The sequence below is a fragment of the Cupressus sempervirens genome, chromosome 2 (genome assembly GCF_028749045.1).
Source record: "Cupressus sempervirens isolate cs-2001-9-10 chromosome 2, ASM2874904v1, whole genome shotgun sequence".
In the NCBI taxonomy this organism is placed as follows: Eukaryota; Viridiplantae; Streptophyta; class Pinopsida; order Cupressales; family Cupressaceae; genus Cupressus; species Cupressus sempervirens.
Window position 1 is genome coordinate 702,317,827 of NC_143119.1, and position 24,870 is coordinate 702,342,696.

At 34.8% G+C, this 24,870-nt stretch overlaps 1 protein-coding gene across 1 annotated transcript; it reads left to right on the plus strand.

Annotated features, from left to right (window-relative positions):
- The first annotated feature begins 207 nt into the window (after positions 1-207).
- LOC149575315 (TCP-1/cpn60 chaperonin family protein) lies at positions 208-24,813 on the plus strand. Its single transcript, XM_089815088.1, has 13 exons — positions 208-521; positions 9,135-9,397; positions 9,548-9,694; positions 9,772-9,933; positions 16,041-16,118; positions 20,289-20,422; positions 21,149-21,221; positions 21,304-21,381; positions 21,532-21,654; positions 21,836-21,930; positions 23,718-23,927; positions 24,178-24,235; positions 24,360-24,813. The coding sequence occupies exons 1-13, from the start codon at positions 374-376 to the stop codon at positions 24,423-24,425; spliced, it is 1,635 nt and encodes a 544-aa protein (XP_089671214.1). The 5' UTR covers positions 208-373; the 3' UTR covers positions 24,426-24,813.
- The last annotated feature ends 57 nt before the right edge of the window (positions 24,814-24,870 follow it).

A 24,870-nucleotide genomic window follows, 5' to 3' on the forward strand; every position in this document is an offset into this window, starting at 1 on the left:
TAGGTTACATTATATAAAACAATGTTCATTACTTCATAAAAACTACACATTTTGAAAATCATATCATTTATTTTACTTTTTCAAATCTTTTTTATATTTTATAAATTTAAAACAACTTCATTTTTGCTCATTTGCATTTTAAGGTGATTTTTTTTGAGACAATCCAACGTATTCTAGAAATTTAACATTTCGACCGCCTCCTTTCTTATTCTTCACATTGTATCTGCACTGCTCATCGCTCAAGTTTCTGAACTTATTTTGTCAAAAGAAATCGGCTGTCCAGATCTGAAGCGGCAACTTTTAGGGTTTAAATATAGCTAAACCCTGCATTTAGAGATTGTTTTAGGGAAAAAGCCATTGGGGTTTGGTGAAAATGGTGTACCAAATGCAGTCTCAGGGAATGCAGTCCATGCTGAAGGAGGGACACAAGCTCCTTTCCGGCCTTGACGAAGCCGTGCTAAAAAATATTGACGCCTGCAAACAGCTCTCCGTCATTACGCGCACTTCGCTTGGTCCGAATGGTAAGCTTTAAATCGTTGTTTAAAATTGGAAAAGTTTGAACTTTTTTTTACTGCGTTTCGAAAATATTAGGTTGAGGTGCCAGTGCCGAGAATCATACGATTCGTAAATTCACCCGAGACTTGGACACCACCTGTTTGTCGGGTTATGCCGCACATAACGGGTGGGACGTGGCATGTTACAAATCTAAACAATTTTATTGCCCCTCCTGATATGTGCACCTATGATTGCATCCGGGAAGCTCCGATGCTTTAACTATTTGAGGTCATCTTGTTTGATTAAAATTTAAGATTTAACTTTAGGACAAACTTTGTAGTGAACTTTAAGGTCTGCAGAAAACCCTTTTTCAGTGGGCTCGTTTGGCTTGCAAAAATGATTTAACATTTTATCCATCTATTAAACGGAGACGTATTTTTTTCATTTTCGTTTGTTCTTTTTCTTGTATATGTATATATGTAGGGAGTAGTAGGTTATATTTAAATTTTGAAAAAAATATGATACGAGTTAATTTAATATCGTGCAAGGAAATCGAAGTATCCTCTTTGTAGGGGTTATCGAACACCTGCATTTGTTTTTAAATTAGTAAGCTGCAGCTCTAGGCTGCTGTATTTCGAGTAATCAATTTTTGCTGCCACATATTAGTCATCCATAAATAGACAGCAATAGATTTAGCTATATAATCGTGGATTTAGCATTCCTTTTGAATATTAAAGTTTTAAGTTTGTCCATTGGTACAAAATCCAGGGGACCCCCTGCTTATAAAAGATCCAAAAAGTTCTCAGCACACCTGTTAAGATATATTAGGAAATAGTAAATACCCTTAATAGGATTGCATCCCAAGTTTCTCTTTCTGTTAGTTTGATAGCATCCAGGTAATTTGCCTTGACTGAAGCTATCTCGACAAACACATTTTAAACTTGCTCCTTGCTTGGCTTAGCTAGTGAATTGATTGTGGCTACTCAGTTAGTTAAATGAGTTCTATTAAATCTTTTAAAATCTGAACATCGAGCTCCTTTATGAAAACTTTAATTGGTTTACCACTACATTCTGACAAACTTTAAAATATTGAATTATTACACTCCATTTAGAATATCCTCCTCCTTCCTTTTCTGTATATAACTTATCGCTTGTTCCATTATTATTATTTTGTATCTTATTATATACTTATTTTAGCTCAAAAGTTATTAAAAATTAATATTGTTTTTAACAAATATCCTATTCAATAATGTGTGGAAATATTTGGTCTAGGAGTGCAACTCTCTTAACCTGTGGTTTTATGCTGCTTATTTTGAAGTTTTTCCTCTGATGCCATGGTTTCTTGTGACGTGGTGTAATGTCCCTTTTCTAATTTGCCCTAGAACTTTGCTCTAAAATCACATTTGCACAAGATTAGGCTTAAGGTTTACTGTAAATAAGGTTTCTTCAATTGTGTAACCCATAATTTGAAATCCTGCAACATTGTTAGTGCTCACTTGTAATCATAATGCCATGGTTAGATTCCTTTTAATCTCAATAGATTGCTAGAATTACCTTTTAACATATACAGGAGATGTAAATTGAATCAATAGATTGCTAGAATCAACTTTAATGTTATTCAACTTTAGAGATGACAAGGTAAAATGACTTAATGAGGTGTCCCAAAGACCTCCTACCCTAGGCTCAACAGTAAATATACCATCCCTCTTGGTCTCATGTGGCCTGCGCATGAGGTGGCGTACCTTGTGTGGGATCTTATCACCGTCTCTCTTTATCTCACCAAATCAAACATGTCTCTGATGATTGAATGCCCATTCACCATGATAGGTATTGCGAGGAGCGTTCACAGCAAGGTTCCTAAAAGTCTATCCTTCCTAAGCCCAAAGGCATTCTACCTTTTCCCTCTTTGGCCCCATGGAGACTCCCTGTCACAACCATGAGGTGGCATCCTTAGAAGGCAATCTCATCGCCGTTTTACCAATTGGAAAATTGATTACAGTAATCAGGGATAAAAACTGGAATAGGGTCCAAATCACATATTCTATATGCTCACATATAAAGCAAGTCACAGAATATGAATCAGTAATATACTTATTGTGCTATGGCTAATAAATTCAAACAAGGATGTATTTAGCCTCAGAAATATGTCACTTTATATCTATGAGCAGTATAAACAGTCATTTGCAAGTAAATCATAATCACAAGAAGACATAGATAAATCCACAATGCTGTTGAGATGTTCATACCAGAGATTGCTGAGTATATGTAAATGTGCCAATAGATTGCTGAAAATATGAATGCGCTGATATAAGTCTTCCTTTCTGTTGATATCTGTGTTTTTCCTTCTTATTCGATGATTGAATGAATGAATGTGGGTATAATAGGGTGACTTGATGTTTGAATGATGAATTGATTAATTTGATGGACATTTGATGAATTATTTCTGATTCCAAGATGTGAATTGATCGGTGATGATTTGATTGCTTGTTTATTCAATTTGTTGAATTGATCTTTTGTAATTGATAGACTGTGATATTGCTATTAGGGTTTAACTGTGTGATTTTGAGTCAAACTCATTGACCCATGTTTCATGAGTAGTGATTCAACATGAATCCATCTCTCATGAGAATAAATGGAACACTTAGCACTCATTGGATCTAGGTGATGCTCACAGGTGTGAAGCACCGGGACTTCTTGGGAGGTCACCCATCCCAGTGCTACCCCAGCCTGAGCGCGCTTAACTACGAAGTTTCCTCCATAGTCAAACCCAAAGCTTGCAACTCCATTTGCAAAACCTTCGCCAAGTGTTGTGCCTTATGAACCATTCATTATAAAGCCTCTTAAGCTCATCAATTGATAAGTAGGAGATAATTTCCACAGCAAGTCAAATTGTGATATTGCTATCAGGGTTTACCTGTGTGATTTTGAGTCAAACTCATTGACCCATGTTTCATGAGTAGTGATTCAACATTGAATCCATCTCTCATGAGAATAAGTGGAACACTTAGTGCTCATTGGATCTAGGTGATGCTCACAGGGGTGAAGCACTGGGATGTCCCGGGGGGTCACCCATCCGGGAGGTCACCCATCCCAGTACTACTCCAGCCTTAGCGCACTTAATTACGGAGTTTCCTCCATAGTTAAACCCAAAGCTTGCAACCCCATTTGCAAAACCTTCACCAAGTGTTGTGCCTTATGAAACATTCATTAGAAAGCCCCTTAAGCTCATCAATTCACACAGTTAAACCCTGATAGCAATATCACAATTTGACTTGCTGTGGAAATTATCTCCTACTTATCAATTGATAGATTGTCTGATTCAACCTTTGCTGATTCATAGATTGCTTGATTTTGTGATGCATTGATGAGTGATGATGTATTGATGTTGCTTTTAATGATCTCTCCTTTGTAATCTAAAAGTGAAAGGATCACTACCTTTCACAAGATTTGGGTTGCCACTTTTCAGTGTGCCTTTGAGAATAATATATTATTCTCCCAATTGATCTCCCTTTTTGATTCCATGCCCTTCTTCAATGATTCTTCTCTTTATATCTTCTTTGAGCATATGGGGTCCCAACCTTTCATTTGTTAATGTCCATATGAAAAGGTCATACCCTTTGGTTACGGAAAGATACATTTATTTGACAACAACTGTTTCCTCCTTCACTTCTTATTTCTTACTTCTCAAACCTGTCTTTTACTCCTTTTCAAATCTGTACATATCCTAGTTTGGATCTGGATATCTTCTTCTAGATCTACATATATTATTTTCTTCTTCCTTTCTCAATTCGGATTTCAGATCTCTCCTTATACTTCTGCTCTGAATCTGCTATACTTCCTTTTCTCCATTCCATCTGATCCTTTGTACTCATTATATCTTTCGTGAGGAAGCGTCTCATCTCTTCACCATGTCTGCCCTTTTCAATGGTCACACCATTTCAAAATCACCTTGGAAGAATCACGATCCTTCATCTTTTGAAAGAGTCACTTCGTTATCTTCTTCTCTTCCCTTCTCTTCCCTTAATTTTTCCTTAATTCCTATGCTCACTCTTCTTCTTACCTGCTTTTCCTCAAATGAAATTCTTTTCTCAAACTTTTATGCGTCATGTTTGAGGGAGACACAACTCTTCCCTTCATATCTTTTGACCCTTTTTTCAACTTAATTAAATGTTAATTATTGTTTAATTTATTCTTTTATATTTTAATTTAATTTATTATTGCTTATTATTGTTTTAATTTAATTATTATTGTTTATTATTTAATCCTGTTTCAAGGGGTCATGGCACACACATTTTATTTGGTAAATTAGATTTTAGGTAGGATAGTTTGGGTAATCTGTCTTCATCTAAATTTCTATTGAATTAAACCAGGATTTGCACCTGCTCTCACGTCTTGGTCTGTGCTACTTAACATGATTTGAATGTGATGTCTTACAGTTGACCTTATTATAAGTTATCCCACCTCAAGCTATTGCGCTGGCCACTTCAGGGTGCCCACTTTTGAGAATGGAACCTTGGCCTATAGTGAAAACACTTTGCCTTTTTACTGTAAATCATTTGAGCAACTTATGAATCTGTTTATTTTTCAACATTTTAGAGTAATGCATGTACTTTATTAAATTGCTTTGATTCTTTATTTTAGTATAAGCCTTTATCTAATCTTGTTTTAGAGTGGGAATTAAATTTTTAAAAAAAGTGATTTGTTTCATGCATTATGTGGAAATATATCCAGGTTATGGCTATGCTTTTGTGAATCTGCATTTTCTATGTTATTTTTTTGAACATTTAGTTTTTCAATGTTCTTTCTATTCATTTTTTGGCCTTTTTAAATTTTATTTAGTTAAATTCTTCTTCTGAGGCAAGAACTGGCTTTGTGACCTAGATTGAAGGGCATTTGTTATCTCAAATTTAACCTCATCTTAAGTAGGTTGGATGCTGTATTCCACAAATTTCAATGCTTTGTCATATATTTTGAGTTGTGAAGAAAGTTTTTTCAAGAAAGTTTCAATGCTTTTACCACTTGAGTTCAAACCATTTTGTTATGGTGTCTAGGTCTCTGTTATTAACACAGACCAGATGATAAAAATAATCTCTAGAACATCAACAGAGATTAGCTTTTTAAAGACAAGAAGGTTTTTTAATCATTTCTGAATAATAGACTTTTGAAACTTTTAGGGTTGAATTTCCTTGCTGTTTAATGATTCACAGTCATTATTTTATATTATTTTGATGAAAGTCATTTTGTTAGGTGATGAGGGAAACACTATGTAGATGACAGAATGTCAAATGCAAGAACTAGAGTTTGAAGGCAATTTCCTGGGACTTACATTCAGCATGCTTTGTGGCGAACTGCTGAATCCTTAATCCTTAATCTCTACATAACCTTTTAATGTAGAATTCTGATTGGGTTTGTATTGAGGTCATTTCCATAGCAACTCATGCCTTTGCCACTAGACCTTCGATCAAAACCAAAGGACATTTTCTAAATTGCAATTGTTAACTTACTATTAGAAGTTTTGAAACAGTTCCTTTGTGCATTCAATCAGATTTTTCTTTCAATTTGAGTTGTTGAAGGTCCCTTTGAAATCCTTTTGTTTTCTTCATTGTCAGTCATTAAGAGTCAAAATGATGTCTTTAGAACAAACATTGGTATGCAAGAACTTTCCTATATGGCAGTTGCTTCCATTTTACTACTAAGTGCTGATCGACATGATTTTTTGCAGTTTCAGTAGGATTTATTTTTGTGTTGTTAAGGTCTCTTTGAATTCATGTATTATTCTTGATCACTGTTCATTAATACTTAAATTCATTTGTTTAGAACATAAAGTGTCTAACTGAGCCACCCTAAGATATTCTTCATTTAACTTATACTGCTTCCTGTCTTGTGAGGTCTTGTACAAGGCTCATTGAGTCATTTCGATACACATCTATAAATGCACTAAATTCGGGAGTCTATTGATATGAAACAAATTTAATGTTCATAGTAAATGTACAAAGTAAAGTCTATAAGATAAATTTGTCAAGGAGCTGTAAGATGCTTTTGCTGTTTTCTTTGAGCTACTCGCAAGATTTGCAATGCTCCACCAAGTATTGCTCTTACTTGTCTTTTGTCGCAAAGTTGGTATCATTTATTTTTGAGGGCGTAAAAGTTAGTTAATTAGCAAGAAATGAAACAATGTACAAGGCCACAGGCCCAGAAAGGATCAACTAAAATCTGACAACCAGAACCCCAAGAGAAACATGAAGAAAGGGACCAGCTACACACTCCCATCTTTAGAGCTCTTTGGAGACAAAGCTCCCAAATCACCAACATCCAAGGCCTATTTAGCCAGACAATTAGCTACTCTGTTCCACTCTCTAGGAATATGACTAAAGGAAATTGATTCCAGAGAGTGACTTGAGCCCAAAATTTGTCTATCACCAGAGCTAGCTGCCAATTAGCCCCATTCAGCCATTGCTTATTTAATCTATCCACCACAATCTGGGAGTTGGATTCACTAATAATCATTTTTCATCCAAGAGAACAACCTCTTTACACAGTATACAAAACAGCAAGGGCCTCCATGAAGTTATTCGTAAAAGTGCTGTTATAAAGTTTGGTATCATTTAACCTGATTGCAGCTAGGCATTATATTGCAGGATACCTGTGTTACCAGGTTTGGACCCTGCTGCCTGGATTTGGGTCTGGGTCCACGCAAGTCCGGATTCGTGTCCGAGTTTGCTGGAGGTCCAGGCAGGGTATGGATTTTTGACTGTGGATTCAGCCGGGCTGTGCTGGAACAAACCCAGAAGAACCCATGGCAAACCCGGGACAATAGGGTTCAAAATGCGAAATAAAACAACTTTAAAGAGTTTTTTTAAAAATATTTTTTTATGCAACCCTAAAGAACCTAACAAAAATTATTACACTCATCTAATCTCTCATGTGAAGTAGGAGGTGGATGATATAGGAGCATCTGGGACTATTGGAACCGGTATTGGGTTCCAATGATACCGATCTAGATATAGTTATAGCCGGGGATGAAGCCATTGATCTCTCATCTTTTGATGAGCCATTTGACTCTTGAAGGGCATTTGATACTATGATTATTGATAAATTACTAAACACTTGTCATTTATCATTATGTTTCAAACTTATTATTTGATGAACTAGTCCATGTTTTGCAATTTAGTAATTCAATGTATGATTTTCTTTAGAATCATGAAGATAGATTAATGAGCGAATACTTAATGTTTATCTTTGACATTTGGCATTGAGCAACGATCAAACAATATATATTCATACTGTGAAATGACTTAGCGTGCGCGCGCACACACACACACATATATATATTCACGAACCCAGATGGGAATCTAAATTTGCCTGAACCCACAAACCCGAATCTGTACCCGAACTTGAATCGGCAACTTGGCAGAATACTGATATTTGTGATGCTCAGGAGTTGAATTTTGTCCTACAAATATCATTCCAACCCTGTCTTGGTCTGCCTCAACATACACACACTGTTATTGAAAGCTATTTTATTACGAGAATAACTGCAGCTCTTTTGGAGAATAAATGCCATGTTACCTTCTGCCTTGACAGCAGAATCTGTAGCTCACCGTGTGTTTAGCAGCAATGTTAGTTTTATTTGTTGAGGTTATTCCACTTATGTCCTCTTCAACACTTTTAAGTTGTGTTTCTCCTATAGCACTGCCAGAGTTAAAGATTGCAGACTTCAATTTTAGGAGTCATAAAAATTGTAACTGATTCTGCATCTCTTATTGACTCTAGAGCATAGTCAAATGTCATTGCATAATAGTCCTATTAAGAATTTATGGCTGATGAAATTAATAGATAGTTAAAGATGTATATCTCTCAGGAAACTTGTAAGCAAATCATTTTTTCTTTAAATTTTGAGTGTTTGAGGAGAAAGAATAGGAAATTTAATGTCAATGTGAATTAACTATTGAAGTGATTTTCTGTGAAATTTATATACTGTAATAGAGCATGGTCAAATGTCATTGCATAATAGCCCTATTAAGAATTTATGGCTGACGAAATTAACACATAGTTAAAGATGTATATCTCTCAGGAAACTTTTAAGCAAATCATTTTTTCTTTAAATTTTGAGTGTTTGAGGAGAAAGCATAGGAAATTTAATGTCAATGTGAATTAACTATTCAAGTGATTTTCTGTGAAATTTATATAGTGTAACAAACATATTGTTAGAGGTGTCTAATTTTATAGGACCAGTCAGGAACTTATTAATTAGTCATTACCATATAGGATGATGTGAATTATCTTTTAAGGCCAAAATTGTGAGATACCATGAAAAATGATATTTGTGTAAGAATCAAACTAAAGCCTGGGAGGCTAGAACTATTGTTTTTGGTCCCAGATGCTTGTACTGCTGAACATGGCAAAGGTGACAAACTATACTTCTAAAGTTGAAATTATTAAGAGGGTGCACTTAAGGAATTGATTATATAGCTACGTTTGGTTACAACAAAAACTTTTTGAAAATTTTCAGGTATGAATAAAAAGGTCATTAATCACCTGGACAAGCTTTTTGTGACAAATGATGCGGCTACCATAGTTAAAGGAATTGATTATATAGCTACGTTTGGTTACAACAAAAACTTTTTGAAAATTTTCAGGTATGAATAAAATGGTCATTAATCACCTGGACAAGCTTTTTGTGACAAATGATGCGGCTACCATAGTTAAAGAACTTGAGGTACAACATCCTGCAGCAAAGCTCCTAGTGCTGGCAGCTACAGCTCAACAGGAAGAGATTGGAGATGGTGCCAATTTGACAATATCATTTGCAGGAGAGCTTCTTCAAGGAGCTGAAGAGCTCATTAGAATGGGATTGCATCCCAGTGAGATAATCAGCGGCTACACAAAAGCCATAAGCAAGGTAGATATTTTTCTTGCATGCAATCAGATAACAAATAAAACTCCAAGATATTTTATTTCTTTGGATTTACTTTTTATTAAAAATTAATAATACCTTATTTACTTTGTTTCTTGTATTGTTTGTTGGCAATAATTTTTCTTTTCTGTTCAGGCAATTGAGCTTTTAGATGAATTGGTAGAACCAGGTTCAGAAAAGATGGATGTTAAGAATAAAGAGCAAGTGACCCTCAGGATGAAAGCTCCTGTTGCCAGTAAACAATTTGGACAAGAAAGCATTTTGTGTTCCCTTGTTGCAGATGTATGAGATCTATTTCAGCATTTCTAATTGTTGTTAATGGTGACAATGACATCATTCTAATGAGGTCTTTTTTGCAGGCCTGTATTCAAGTTTGTCCCAAGAATCCAGTGAATTTCAATGTGGATAATGTGCGAGTTGCTAAATTGCTGGGGGGAGGACTGCATGACTGCACTGTGGTTCAGGGTATGGTACTGAAAAATGATGCTGTTGGAACCATCAAGCATGTGGAGAAAGTCAAGGTGTGGTTCTAAGTGGATGTAATTGCGATAATTCAAATACAGCTTTTGATCTTAATATTCTTTATAATCGAACATGGTTGCACATGATTGTGAAGTTCTCTTTGGTTTATGTGCAATCACTAATGTTTATAAATTTCAAAAGAGCATGCTGTCTTGCTTTTTCAACCTGTTTTAGTTTTTGATTGTTTTTCAGACTTTGTCCCAAGAGGCATCAGTTTTCTGAGTGATTTCATGTCTTCCCTTCCTTGCATGTTACAAAAATTCAATGGTGCTACCTTGTTTTCTCCTGTTGAACAGTCTTGTTTAATGATTTAAACTTGTAAGTTTTGAATTAAACTCATTAGATTATTGCTGGGTATTGCCAAATACCTGTCATATACAAAACATAAACAGTAGTACGCTTCCCGTCAACTATCGGATTGTATCTACGAGGAATGATTGTCTAACACAGTATGGCATAGAATAGTAAGAATTGCTTATTGTGAGGGTTTTGCAAATGGGATAGCATATTAAGTGGGCTTAACCTTGGAGGAAACTCCATGGCTAAGCACACTTGAGTTGGAGTAGTGTTGGGACTGGTGACCTCTTGGGAAGGCTGAATGCTTTACCTCTGTGAGCATCACCTAGATTCGATGAGTTGTAATGGTCACCCTAGAATGCCCAAAAACTGAACCAACTGCTGATAGGAATTTAGTTAAATAATTTGCATCTAACTCCTAATTTCTCTGTTAAATGTTTGAACCCTTTTATGGCTTTGGAAGTAAAATGTTTGTTTGTTTTTATGTCTTTGCATAGATTTGAAACCACATAACATGAACAAGAAGGAATTTATAATAATATGCAAACTAAAGATTGAACTAATGTTGAAATGATATTAATTTTCAAACCAATAAAATCAAATACATAGCAGATTTTTCAATTCACTAACTACTCCAGCATTATAACATAATATTCCAGTAATGACTTCCCATCTTGCTGCTACAGTAATATGAATAGTGGCATGCTACAGTGCTACTACAGTAAAATCCGCCTTCAATCAGTCCAAGACCCTCATAAAATCATCCCTTCACAATGGCATAAGCATCGGACAAGAAGTGAGAATGATATGAGCAAACACCCAATCCGCTTGTAGCTAGAAATGCGCCTAATCTGTCTGTTAATGAAGCTGATAGCAATGAATGCCAAAGGCCAAACCCCAAGGGAATGATGTCTAGAATGTCACAAGAAAGGATAGACGTCCTCTAATGCCAAGAATGGATCTGCAACTCGCACATCAATTTTCTTTTCATATTCCACCTACTGAACAAGCGTCACAAGCTCACCTTTTTATTTCTACTTCATAGGGTCGACCCACTTTTCACAAGCAATGTGGGATAAAGTGTTCTAAAATAAAATAAAATAAAATAACACCTTATGTCTCCCTTGGGCTTCCCTTTTCCAACACACAACCCAACATGAATAATATTAACGTAACACTTTATTATTTTCACATTTAATTTAAATGTTACTTTAATAAACTTCAGGCATTAAAATAAAATAGTCATAGGGCTCAGAATAATATGAGTGATAGCTCATTGGAAGGCTCTCATCAAGGAGCATCAAACCCAATCACTAATTCTAACATCGCCCATGCCCTGTTGACATACTAAAAATAGTAAGTTTGCCCAACACCATGTAAATCATCTTCGTTTCGGCCCGAACTGGAAATGACTAGGCCAAAACATCTCAGGATCCCACTGACCTCTTCGTTAGCATTTACGACGACGCAGAAGTAGGCTACGGTCACACAATTGGACAACTGCTAAAGTGGGGACATTACATGAGCGCTTAGTGTTCCATTCATTCTCATGAGAGATGGGTTCTTGTGTAATACTCTACTCATGAAACATGGGTCAATGAGTTTGACTAAAAAACTATACAGTTGAATCTTGACAGCAATAGCACACTATCACAATTTGGCTTGCTGTTGTAAATATCTCCTACTAATCAAGAATCTTTTATGTTTTTGTAATTGATCTTATTTATTCAAGTCAATTTTTTTAGCATAACAAAGCACTTGCCATCAACTTTTTTATCACTCCACATTGAATAGCTAGAGTAGCCAGTAATTCCTCAGTTCCTCCCTGAGCGTGTGCATCCCATATCCAATTTGGATGCATAGTTGATATGAGCCGGATGCATGTTGGATATTGTACCCACATGTGCTCAAAAATGCTGATTTTCTAATCTCACCAAATACTATGTTATTTGATTTTTTAAAAATTTCATGTAAATCTTCACAAGTTTAATTTAAAAAAATTAGTACACAAGTTTTTAATTTTATTTAGTATAAATAAAACCTACACCAAATGAGTAAGACAGATGAAATGTTTTTCTATTTCAGCAACCCATTTTTGGGTTAACTTCCAATGCAACTCTACAACTTTTGCATATTGTAGTTTTAAATTAATGTATAATAATTGATGTAGCATTTATGCGTCTATAGTACTTTTGAAGACATGTTTTGTTAAATAAATGTGTGTGTTTTATCAATGTTGTATCCGGCTGTATCCATATTGGGGATATTTAAAAATGGCCATATCAATATTCAATTATTTATATTTGTATCCATATCTGTGTTTGTGTAACTTTGGTATTAACACATGGCCAGCAAATAGTTCCGTTTTGTTCTTTCTAGCCCTCTACTGTACTTTTGAAATCCCTTCTCAGAAGTCTTATATTGAATTCCTAACTTATTTTTATTGCTAATACAATTAAAGCTGATTTTACCCAAGAATGGGAAAATACATAGATAATAATTATACACTTTTTCCTGGGTTTGAGTTTATAGAATAGAGATTTGGGTATGTTGGTAAATATATTGTTCTTTCTAGTGTAACTCTTATAAGCCCGAACCTGTGAGAAACAATTTGATACGAACAGTTGGATAATCTATCATGAGATTGATAGATTTCCTCTGAATTGAAAGGTACAACTCCCTTATCAATGATATTCAATGAATTTGTTTGTTCCTAAACTAATTGGATACGTTCTTAACCCGAGAACGGAAGAGGAAAACCAAGCCAGCCCTAGATAGAACTAACTCAGGCAGATTTTAATTCTTAAACCTATCCAATGCCAAGAACCCACAATTCCTATGACTTCTTGATACCGGTAATGCAATATGGATGCAAATTATGTGAATGCAATGAAGAAATGAAGATTTAATATTTAGATTTCTGCAATAGGAATATATGCAAATACTCTGATCTACACCACATTCATTATTTGACATAAGATGCAAGATAATGTCCAAAACTGAATACAACAATGCTCTGATTGAATATATTCAGAAAATAAAACCCAAATCCTTTGATTTGAAGCAAAACTCTTCTTTGTTTTGAACACAACAAATACAATGCTTTAATTTTTATTTGCCTGCAACTTTGGCCAAATCTATTACAGAAATCAATGCATGAAATGAAATGCATAAAATAAACTACTATCTCCCCTCTACTCCAGCAATACCTACTCTTGCAGAAAAGAAGAACCCCTTTAAATGAAAGGGTTTTACAATAAATACATTCTTTAGCAACCGTTTGGTTTCTTCCAGTGACTTTTCAGTTCTGTAATTGATCTTGTCTCTTCGACTTCTCATATTTTTCTTTTTGAAAATTGATATGCTTATTAACTTTTAAAGTTAATAATGATATATATTAACATATTTAAATTATATTTTAACAGTTGACATTTAAATATGTTAAATCAATATCCAAAATCTTTCCTTCATTGAGTGGACAGCAAAATAAATAATTCTGCCAGGTAAAAATGGGCCATTTTTCGTGGGGCATATCTTTTTATTCCACCATTGGATCGAGCTCATTTCTGGATATGTTCTTCCAAACTTAGTTTTCTGCATTTTGACCAAAACGATCGAAAAAATAATCACTGAGTCAAAAGATATGAGCTACTGAATGCTGGTCTATATGACTGTTGCAAAATCAGAATTGATAAAATAAAATTTCCAGCCACTCTTCTTTCAATGCTCTATAATTCATGTCTTCAATCTGCAAGAATGTTATCTTTCATACTTACAATGTTAATTCTCTGCTAAAATTTGGGAGAAATTCTCTCGAATTCTTATAGCAGAAATCTGATTTTTGTCTTCTCCCTTTTGTGGAAAATTGAACTTTGACTGCAAAAGGCGCAGTGAAAAATGAATTTTGCATTTCCATGTAGTGGGCACAATTTTGATGTAGATTGATTCACAAATTATTTTTCTGGAGTAATCTTGATGCTAGACCCCATATACCTTCATTGTGGATTGAAATTTGCCTTTTCTCTCCTCATATGGAAAATTGGACTTTGCCTGCGAAAGTCGTAGCGGAACATGAATTTTCCGCTACGCATTTTTACTTTTGCTAGAAAATGAAATATTTGCTTCTCCAATGGAAAATTAGAAAATGATTGCGAAAGGTGTAGTGGAAAATGAGTTTTCCACTACACTTCATTTTTCTTTTGGTGAAAAATCCCAAGTTGACTACCTCCATTGCGAAAAATTCAAAAAGTGCTTCTCCAATGGAAAATTAGAAAATGATTGTGAAAGGTGCAGTGGAAAATGAGTTTTCCACTACACTTCATTTTTCCTTTGGTGGAAAATCTCAAGTTGACTACTCCATTGCGGAAAATTCAAAAAGTGCTTCTCCAATGGAAAATTAGAAAATGACTGCGAAAGGCGTAGTGGAAAATGAGTTTTCCACTCCACTTCATTTTTCCTTTGGTGGAAAATCCCAAGTTGACTACTCCATTGTGGAAAATTCAAAAAGTGCTTCTCCAATGGAAAATTAGAAAATGACTACGAAAGGCGCAGTGGAAAATGAGTTTTCCACTCCACTTCATCTTTCCTTTGGTGGAAAATCCCAAGTTGACTACTCCATTGTGGAAAATTCAAAAAGTGCTTCTCCATGGTGGAAAAATGAACTTTGACTTCTATTTGCTTCCACATTTGCATATCTGGACTCAGAAATAATTCAATCCTTAATAGAAACTTTGTTAAGCATACTAGGAACAATTTTGGAAAATTCTTTATGGGAGGCAACTTTAAAAGTTTTAAAAATGGTGTACTGAAAGTGCATCTACAAGGTAGAACTTATAGAATCCAAAAATCTTAGACACAAAATAATGCTTTGCCTTCAATTCACCATAATTTGTTTGTTCATTCATTACATATTTATAGGAGTGTTCCTATTACAACTCTTTAACAAAGATGAGTTTTTTAACAGCTCATAATACAAGCAAATATTCACACAAGCAACATTATTTAGATGATATTTTAACAAACCATAAAAAATACTCACAGGTACTATCAAATCAAACAGACTAAACGTTTACACATTCTAAAAACTCACTAACAAACCTAAAGAAATGGGAATGATGTAAAAATACTATCAGTTAGAACAACAATAATAACACCATCACCAAAATGCAATCATTGCTTGCATAATCATAAGTCAACATTGGACAGAATAGTAGGAGGAGAATCTAGGGAATGATGGCCTTCCTAGCACATCTTTCTTGGCTTTCTAATTGTAATACTGAGGTAAGCTGTGCTTTATTTTTCCTTCTGTGATATGTGATGACGAGTCAAATGATTAAAAAAGTTGCTGTTTACACAAGGCTTTTTCCAGGCATGGGATTTGGACCATTGATTCTCCCGGGTATGTCCATGGACAATTTATTCTTGTGCATGAAGTCCATGCCTTACCTGCATCCAAAGTGGACTGGATGAACCTGGATTTGGGGTTTTTTCTTTGCCTATTAGTAATATAGAAATAGTGGGAAGCCAGTCTTAACACACTCTATTTACTCACTTTTGTGGAAAGGCATCTGGGCTTGCTTTGTGATGGCTGAACAGGTTCTTTAACTTGATTAAAGGAGACGTGATGGCTTTCATAGCAGATCCATTTGGGAAAATATAGTTTTTGTTTTCTTCTTAACCTGCTTTTTTCTACATATTGCTTGCAGATTGTTGTTTCTATGATGATAATTTTTATTTTATTATTAGAGCACACCCTTGCACCTGCTATGAATGTTATTAACTTGCTTTTCCTGTTCTTTTGATTTGTCAGATTGCAGTGTTTGGTGGAGGTGTGGATACATCAGCTACAGAAACTAAGGGTACTGTCCTTATTCAGAATGCTGAACAGGTAATTTTTTTGTTGGATCTCCTAGGCTGATTACTGAGCAGTGAGAAACATAACAAATAGACATAATTAATGTAAATGGATGGGTCAGATATGTTAGAAAAAGGTGTTAGATTTTAGCCCAGAAATCAGAGAAACAGCATAAAGGAAATCATAAAGCAGATACAAAATACACTAGAAAAGATGCAAGAGACACATAGAAATATCCTGGGAGAACCTTTTGAGAATGAAGGAAAAAATCCAGCCACACACAACAAAAGATCATTTTATTGAAAAAAAAATTCAAGTGTATAAATCCTTTACGTTACAACGGAAGGCGTTTTAATTTTTCCAAAACATAAATTCTTTATTCTAAATACAACTCTATGTATTTTTATGCCTCAACACATGTAGAATGCTATGTCATTATATTTAATATTACAATTATCATGAACGTCCTGTTCAGCTGAAGGTGACTAACGGAATTAATGTCCATCTTTCTAGAGATAAAATCTCCATCACAGCTACAAACTCCAACACTCCCTCCTAGCGAGAGATAGATCTTTAGCTGAACCCCCAAGGATGCAGCCAAAATGTCAATGATAAAATCTAATCATAAAGATCCTATGAAAACCCAGCAAGAAACATAACCAGCTTTTATCATGATGTTGTTATGAATCTCTCAACATGACACTAAGAGAACAATATACTCATGGTCAATAATCATGGAATCAGTCAACATGATAGTCTTGTAATAATGAAGTCACTTGACATGATAGACTTGTAAGAATCACAGCTAAATCACAGACTCTCTCAACGTGAATGTCATGGAATCATTCAACATGACATCCAACTCCTGCATGGATTCTCTCCACGTGATGTCATTTTGGAATCTCTCCACGTGGCGATCACTCCCAGAATGAAAGAGTTATCATAGCTGATTCTTACAACCATATTTATTCACACAAGAATAGAAACAGGCATAACAAAAACAACACACAGTTCCATTCAAGTCTTAACTTTTACAAATACCACTAGCATTACAAGCATACACACATATGAGAATGAAGGGGATTCCATAAGCACTCCCTCTTAATTATGAAGCCTCCCTTTGAAGCACAAGCTCCCTCTGAGTTTCATATCTGAATGCAATTATGTATCTTTGATCCAATTCAGCAAGAAACATCATCATCTCATGATTCTTGTTGCATCCTGAAACCAATAGAGATTAAATCAATCTATCATAAAGAAATACATATACATTAATGCCAAAAATCAGACATCATTTTCCATGATATGACAACAACTAATTATTCAGGGATGAAGAAAAATTTATGTCATGTTCATCTTTTCTAGATTTTGATCTTCATAAAATGGCAGATACTAAGCCACTACCCAGTATTCCAATTTTGCATGTTCCTGCAATAATCTGCTACAATTCTATTGATGATTGAATGCGTCCGAGTGAAGATATGCCCTGGCTCGATCTCTCACAGGGATTGTTGCCCCAAGATCAACTTTTTTATGACGATACAAATTCTCTGCTTTACAGAATCTACACCACTTACCTGCTAAGACTGCCTGTCGCTAATAGGAGCTTTCAAAAAAAATGTGATTGATCAAGTCCATTTTATTTATTTTTCAAAGATATATCAAACTAAGAGACTTGAGTCGTCAATGAGCTGACAGGAATATGAAATGGAAAAGATAAGAAAACCTTCGGTGACGATAAAGCAATAAACCATCTTGGCACAATATCCGAAGGCAAGCATACTCAAGATATCGCTATTGGTTGAGTGATTGATTCCAAAGAAAGAAGATTCTTTCCCAGTTGATTAAGCCTGATATTGATCTTGGTGATCTCAACAAAGCCCGGATTCAACGAATCATGACAAGAGGGCTTTTCTTGCTCCGGAGAATTCACCTGGATTTATACCGCTTCCATTCGACACTATAACTTGTCCGAATAAACAGGGATTTGAAAGAGCGAATACAACTGAACAGAACCCACAGAGAAGCTAAACGATCATGAGCTGAGTAATAACAACACGATAAGCATGTGATTGAATTATACAATCAAGACACAGGTTGATCATCAATCACTGTTCATGAACACTCGAAAATATGAAAGAAGACTTTGTGTCAAAGCCTTCAGGTGAACGGACAGAGACTGAGAAAATACGATCTTGCTTTCCTGCTAAAATGCCATTATTGCTAGCTCTGGTCATATACCCTCTGTGTGTATATGATTCGATCAAGCACTCTTGCATATATGCATCCTGAGCATGCACTGCTTGAAGGAAATGAGTGAGTCAATCACAAATGTTACCATAATCTCAAAAAAAAAAAAATATGAATGATGAAGGGTGAATACGAACTGCACATCAACAAACTTGAAATGCTTGAAGCCCAAGCAAGTGAAGCCAATAAGAAGATTAAAAAAAACAGTGAAAATAAAATCAATCCTCCCGACAGAGAAGGATAACAAGGCGGCATGAGAGTGAAGTTCTGCCAAACATGACCAATATATGCAAAACACGATGAAGCTGCCCAGACATCGAAGATGAGGACAATGCAAAGAAAATCACAGAGATAACAGTTATACAGAATCGAGACTTGACCCAGCCCACTATATGATATACGGATTATATAAAATAAATGCTTCAACTGCCAAGTACAAACATATACTAGGGAAAAAACAAACAAACCAAAAACCAGATAAAAAAACTGCATGCACCCAAACACCAGAATGATGTTACATAGCCTGCAATACATAGGAATCCATTGGACAAGAATATAAGCCGTATATCACAAATTTCTGTGAGCATGATAGATAGCCTGGAGAAGATATGATGTTTGCAACTAAAACACAAGCTAGAGAGAAAAGACTTCCCTAGATGCTGTAATCTAACCATGCTCTGTTACAATATTAGATTTTAGCCGAGAAATCAGATAAACAGCATAAAGGAAATTATAAGCAGATATTAAATGCACCAGAAAAGATGCAAGATACACACAGAAATATCCTGGGAAAACCCTTTGAGACTGAAGGGAAAAACTCGGCCACACACAAATAAAGATCATTTTATTGAAAAAGAAATTCAAGTGTACAAATCCTTTGTTTGATGTGATATATATGACAAGAAGAGAGAACCTTTACATTACAACGGAAGGTCTCTAAATTTTCCCAAAACATAACTCTTTATTTTAAAAAACAACTCTACATATTTCCATGCCTCAACGCATGTAGAATGCCACATGTCATTATATTTAATATTACAATTGTCATAAATGTCCTGTTCAACTGAAGGTGACAAACAGAGTTAACGTCCATCTTTCTAGGGAGAGAGATCTTTATTGCAGCCAAACTGCAACAGAAGGAGGATCCATGGGAAGTTAAGCCTTATTGGTGATTATACTGTTAGATTCCTGTATATAGTATAGGAAGGCTTCAATGCAGCATGCATATGATATGGCTTGGTTGGGTTAGGTTTGATTTGTAATCAAAGTTGTTAGTACCACAGGCAATGAAACTTTGGTGGAAGAAGTGATAAAGGAATGCAAACAGGAACCAGCTGTTTATAATCAAGCAAGAGTCCAATTGTAATCTCTCTCAAGAGACATTCTTCTTTTCAATTATTTTTATTCTAATATCTAAAAAGGAACACAAGAAGAAAATTTAAGTTTCAAAATATATTGAAATATTCATAGTACATATTGAAGCGTGTGTGGATTATGTCTTGGATTGGTGTATAATAAAGATTTTCATTTGAATCAGCAGATCTCTTAGGAGTAAGGCTGTTTGTGAGTTGTGCTATTTTCTATATTAAAGTTGTCCTTTATCACCATGCAGAGTGTTTCATTAACTTATTTAGTATAATTAAATGTGAGCATACCACAGTATCCATTTTTATCCTTAGAATTGATTCTAGAAAATGAGAGGCCTTTTTTACTCTTATACATATTGATATCCTGATAGCTTTATATTTCATTTCAGTTGCAAGCAAGATTAAGTTTGGGTACAGATACAGGGGTCCATAAAAATTCCCAAATCTGTTGCTGTGTACTTTCTGTGGTGTTAAAGTATAGTTTAAACTTCGCTCATTTTGTAAAATTAATATATAGTGTTCAAATGTTTATGACATGGTGCGTTGTAAAGTTTTTACTTAGTGCATGATTATTTGTTCATTACAGCTAGAGAATTATGCAAAAACAGAGGAGGCAAAAGTAGAAGAACTGATTAAGAGTGTTGCTGATTCTGGTGCCAAAGTCATTGTGAGTGGAGGATCAGTTGGCGAGATGGCATTACATTTTTGTGAACGATACAAGTAAAAGCGAAATCTTGCTTTGTGATTATCTGTCTTTCTTGTAGTAGTGGTTGGTAATTTACATGCTAGATCATGTTGACAATTTCTTACCTGCTTTAGTTTTTGAAGTTGCAAATAAAAAATGCAGTATTAGAAATAAGATTGCACATTGTAATGAATATCTAAGCATCATTTCTTATTATAATTCAAAATTGGTGCCTGCCTGTATGTTTGATTCAGTTGTGTTTTCTTTTGGCATATTTTGTCTGCAATTTAACAGAATCATTCAAACATAATATTTTACCAATGAAAAATTTTACTTAAAAATGAGTGTTCTGACGAGAAATCTCTATGCTCTAAAGAAATGGGTCAGTGGAAACACAATAAGTTATTTCTTAAGGAAATTCAAAGGAAAAATCAAACCTATTGTCAACAGAATTTGACCTTGACGTGGAATATTTACTTCCAGTTGTTATTAATCACTCGATGTATTATTTTTGATTAATATTTATTTCAATAGTCCATTAAGACCAACAGCAGGGGAATATACTAAATAAGTTGCTTCAGCAGTTTCAAATCTTATATTCATAGGAAAACCACAGAAATACTGAGGGATCAATGAAATTTTAAAATGGCTAAGTTGGACCAATATACATTTAAGGCTATTTTGTTAACCAAGTTTACCCCTTGAATGATATAATATTTTGTTAATCAATTCTTATTGAAGATGTTGGTTATTCCATTCAGGCTCATGGTTTTGAAGATAAGCTCAAAATTCGAACTCCGCCGATTCTGTCGTACAACTGGTTCTGTGTCATTGGTGGGTATTACTATACTGACTAGCGATTGTGAATTCAAGATTCACAGATTTTTATGAAGGCATGCATTGTATGTATTTGCAGGTGAAGCTTGGCCAGCCAGGCCCAGATGAGTTGGGATTTGCTGACTTAATATCTGTAGAAGAAATTGGTGGTACCAGAGTAAGTTCAGTTTCCATTTCGAAGTTCCCAAAAATAATCTATTTGTTCTAGAGGAATGCTTTTTTCTTGGCTTTATTTTTATTTTGTTTGGATTCCACAAAACCTTAATTTTCAGCTTAAGACACCTGAGATGTAGTCAATATGCTTCAGGTAACTATTGTGAAAAATGAACAAGGTGGAAACTTGGTGTCGACAGTAGTATTGCGTGGAAGTACAGATAGTATTTTGGATGATCTTGAGAGAGCAGTTGATGATGGTGTGAATAGCTACAAGGTATTTTTCTGGGATTGTTGTTTCAAGGTTAACTCATCGATTTCACATACTGCTTCCTTTTTGTAGTTAGTTTTATTGGATAGCACCATTTTCATTGTCTGGTTTATCATACATTGCCTTGCATTTCCATCTTTCCTTTTCCTATATATGCAAATCAATTTTAATTTCTATACTTCTCCAGGCTATGTGCAGAGATAGTCGCATTCTTCCCGGGGCTGGTGCCACTGAGATTGAGTTAGCTAGAAGATTAAAGGAGTTTGCATACAAAGAGACAGGGTATGCATTACAAGTTTACAACCATAAACCTCCTTGACTTAGTGATCAAGGATTGGTCTTCATCAGTATTGTGAACCTTTTATATTCAATAATTGTAAAATAGGCCTTTCTGAACTGAGCTGATTTATTTTTTGTCTTGTTTGTTTCTTTTATTCAAATGCAATTGTAAAAATGCATTGTATAGTTGCAGTATACTCAATATTATAAGACCGCTTGCATGTACTTGTCAGATAGTTTGCATAGAAAGGCAAGCCTATAAGACAAAAAATGTGGAAGGTGGTACCAGGTTTAAACTGTATAAAATATCTGATTTCCCCTTTAGAAGTGAATGATACTTTAGGTGGAGCTTATACCCTTCTTTCAGAATTTTATTCACAAGGCAAATATCACTGAATTCCAAGGGTTGGATGTCTTGTATCCATGTATTTGTAACATTATACAGAGTCTACCATTGACGTCCAAGCAGGAAACCTTTTGAATGGACAGAAGGTTGTTGTTTAATTATTATTTTATCAAATACTTTACATTTTTCTTGTAAAATTATTCTTTATTACTAAAGAAAATGTTATAACTTGAAGGGCTATTGTTTCCCCCACTCCAAACAAAGCAAATGGCTTGAATTGGGTCCTTGCTTTAGCAGATGGTGTCACTGGAACAGAAATGAAACATTGAAACTCTAGAATTCCATAAATCAGTGCAAGCTAGATTCCTGAAACTTTTTCTTTTCATATTGTGAAGCTCACTTTCCATCTGATTGAGAAGACAAACTTTGATATTTTTGAATTTATCTGTCTACCACCTGCATCTGTACCTAGGTTTTATCTTTTGAAAATAGTCACCTGGAAAATCAGGTTGAATAACTGGACCCCAGTCTAGAATTTGCTCGTGATTTGATTTGAATTTAATTTTAGTGTAATGTGAGCATCTCCTTGTGATAATATTCAAATATTATATAGCTGTACCCTTGTTCAAACATTCTTGGACACTCATTAAAATGCCTTTCTCCTCTGCACCCACTTATACAATGTCGCATGATTTATATAGGTTTTTGAAGTTTAGGAACTTAGTGTTGGGTTTGTAATGAGAAGTTTTTTAAGGCTTTTAATTGTAATGGACAAGGTAATGCATGCAATCTTGAAGAGGAGTTATTAAACGTGATGCTTTGGACTGACCAGATCAATTCTCTGACATAATTATGATGTTCTACTCTATATATTTGTTTTCATATGCATGTGTGCTCTTATCTATGTGTAAAGCTATTGAAGAAATGAAATGGTGAAAGAATCAAGTTGTGAATTGTCACCGAGAATCGTCTTTCCCTTTATGTAAGCTTTTCTCTGCAAGCTGTGTGATTTGAAGCAGTAAATTGATGTTTCATGGCATGTAGTGAAAATCTTTCTTGGGATTTATTTGGTCAAAGCAAAAGATGAAAATTTTAATTAATCGGGATTTTTAAGAGGAAAAAATCATTTAACCAGAAAAACTCTTTATCAAAAATGCCTATGCCTGTAAAATCACTATTTTGTAGATGACAAACAGGATTGTCTTCTTTCGGTGATTTTCTTTTGACATGAGATTTTGGAAGTCTGCAAAAAAATTGTTCATCTGATCAGAGTAATCTGAGTCTGATTGACTCACTGATCTATTCTGATTGCCTCCTCAAGTAGTCTAGGCCACAACTGCTTGTGAACTCATTTTTCTTTTTCCAGACATCTACTACTATATGCTAAGAAATTTAGTAAGTGATTTCTGAGGTCTTACCCTAGTTTGTATTACATTGGTTGCAGATTGGATCAGTATGCAATGGGAAAGTTTGCTGAGAGCTTTGAGATGGTTCCAAGGACTCTAGCTGAGAATGCTGGATTAAATGCAACTGAGATCATCTCTTCACTTTATGCAGAACATGCAGCTGGCAATGCCAAAGTTGGGATTGATTTAGAACAGGGAGTATGTGGAGATATGACAAATGAGGGGGTCTGGGATCTTTTTCTTACAAAGTAAGTGGGTAGCTTGTATTGGCTGCTTCAATCTGAAAATTCTAACTTCTGTTTGAAATCCACCATTTGCTTGTTTTTCATGTTGGATTCAAAGTTCATAAAAGTTCACACTGTAACCATAGTCATCAAGATCTCATCTTTAGTATGGTTCTGCCACGGTAGACTCTTAAATTTACATGTAGAATAATTTGCATTTAAAAAAAAAAGTTCTTCCATATACTCAACCTCTATACCTGCTCTTCTTTTGCAGGTTTTTTGCTTTGAAGTACTCAGCTGATGCAGCTTGCACAGTTCTCCGTGTGGACCAGGTAAAATAAATCTCGATATTTTTCTTTTTTGATCACTTAATAAATATGGATTAATAACTGAATGTAGCAGAAAAATATGCAATTAAATTTTTTATTCTGTTCAATACTTCTTGCTTTCTCGCAGATTATCATGGCAAAACAAGCAGGCGGTCCAAAGATGGATAAACCAGCACCTGCAGATGAGGATTGAGTTTTAACATAATTTTTCTACCAGGGAAAATTCTATTATGTGGACTTTCCATATTTGATCTGAAGTTCAAAATTGGCCCATCCTATATTCTAGATTTTCTTGGGGTTACCATTCTGAGATAATTTGTGTGCTCATTGGAAAATCCACCAGTAATGTATCATTCTATGATGAGGCTATAAGCTAATGTTTTGCTAACTGTGATAATGGAAATTGTACTGTTTAGCAGTCCATAATATTTTTGAAGCCTATGTTTGTACCTAAAGGCAATTTTGAATAGATTTGGATATTTTTAAAAAAATTGAGAGATATTTTTGGTGACGAAAATCTAATTTTGTTATCCTTGTAATATTTCAATCTTAATATATTTGTGCAACATCCATTCTTCCTAGATATTAGATGTGGTATTGATATTGTACATTTTGTTGACGTCTAGAACTGTTGACCC